The 999-nt window shown below is 43.2% G+C and overlaps 1 protein-coding gene across 1 annotated transcript in view; it reads right to left on the bottom strand.

Annotated features, from left to right (window-relative positions):
* The window catches only part of LOC107098412 (60S ribosomal protein L5-like), a 10,813-nt gene extending 10,115 nt beyond the window's left edge, over window positions 1–698 (bottom strand). Inside the window, exon 1 of the mRNA XM_015396084.1 lies at window positions 622–698. Within this exon, the coding sequence (XP_015251570.1) occupies window positions 622–698 (77 nt within the window). The remainder of the gene's footprint in view (window positions 1–621) is intronic.
* Window positions 699–999: the final 301 nt, after the last annotated feature.

The following is a 999-nucleotide window of genomic DNA, read 5'->3' as shown; positions in this document are numbered from 1 at the left end:
CTATAGAAATAAACTGAATAGAATTATTGGCTGGGTCTAAAAATATTAAATATATTTTCAATTTAAACAGATACAAAATAATATATTACCTACAATAACTTTAAATATTGCACTGGATCACCAAATCATTTCAGTTTAGTCTATCAAATAAGCTGCCTGTAGTGTCTTTAAATGTCCAGCAGGTGTCAGTATTCTGTAACACGGAATCAACACAGTTTGGCTTCAAGATGCCTCATAAACCTGTTTATGCTTTTAGTGCATCAAATGTGAATAAAGTACCAAGGTTTTTAATACATGCATAAAGTGGGCCTCATTGAACAGTTAGCTTAGCACTCCTCCCGCCATCAGTCAATGGATCCATTTACCTCTCCTTCTCCTGAATTTGACTTCATATCTCTTGAAGTAGGCTTTATTTTTCACCACCTTAACGAAACCCTGCAAACATTCAGACAGAGATGGTCTTAGTTTGGGGAATTATGACAATATAGGTGAACATAAAGAGTTTACAGGATGCTGCTGAGCTCAAACAGAAATAAGAAGGTTCTGGAGGGAAGTTGAGGAGCTGAGCGGAGGTCCAGCAGCCTGCCGTGAGAGCCGCCACGCTGGAACCAAGCGGCTCACCGGGCAGGAACCAGCAAACATCCGCTGACATCCAGCTCCATCCGCCCCACACAGTACCGGACAGAGTCCTGCGTCATCGCTCAGCTCCCGGTAAACAACTTCTGCTCGATATAAGACAGAAATCATCTTTATATACTCACCATTTTCCCTAAATTCACCCCGTTCCTCAACAGTTCCTGAAGCGCTCTACGGGACGCGGAAGTCTCGCATTCAGCGGTTATCTGGTTCCGCTAAAGAACGGCTGCCACGTCATGCCACAGCGCCACCTGCTGGATGGGATGTAACATTTGCGTAGAGAGCCCTACAGGGGGCGCCAGAACACAGCAGCGAGTCTGATTCACTGATCTCTATTTATTTATTTTTTTTTTCAACTTTATT

This window comes from Cyprinodon variegatus, unplaced genomic scaffold (assembly GCF_000732505.1).
Source record: "Cyprinodon variegatus isolate N-32 unplaced genomic scaffold, C_variegatus-1.0 Scaffold775, whole genome shotgun sequence".
NCBI lineage: Eukaryota > Metazoa > Chordata > Actinopteri > Cyprinodontiformes > Cyprinodontidae > Cyprinodon > Cyprinodon variegatus.
The sequence above is the reverse complement of the archived record's forward strand: the minus strand, read 5'-3'. Positions and strand labels throughout refer to the sequence as shown.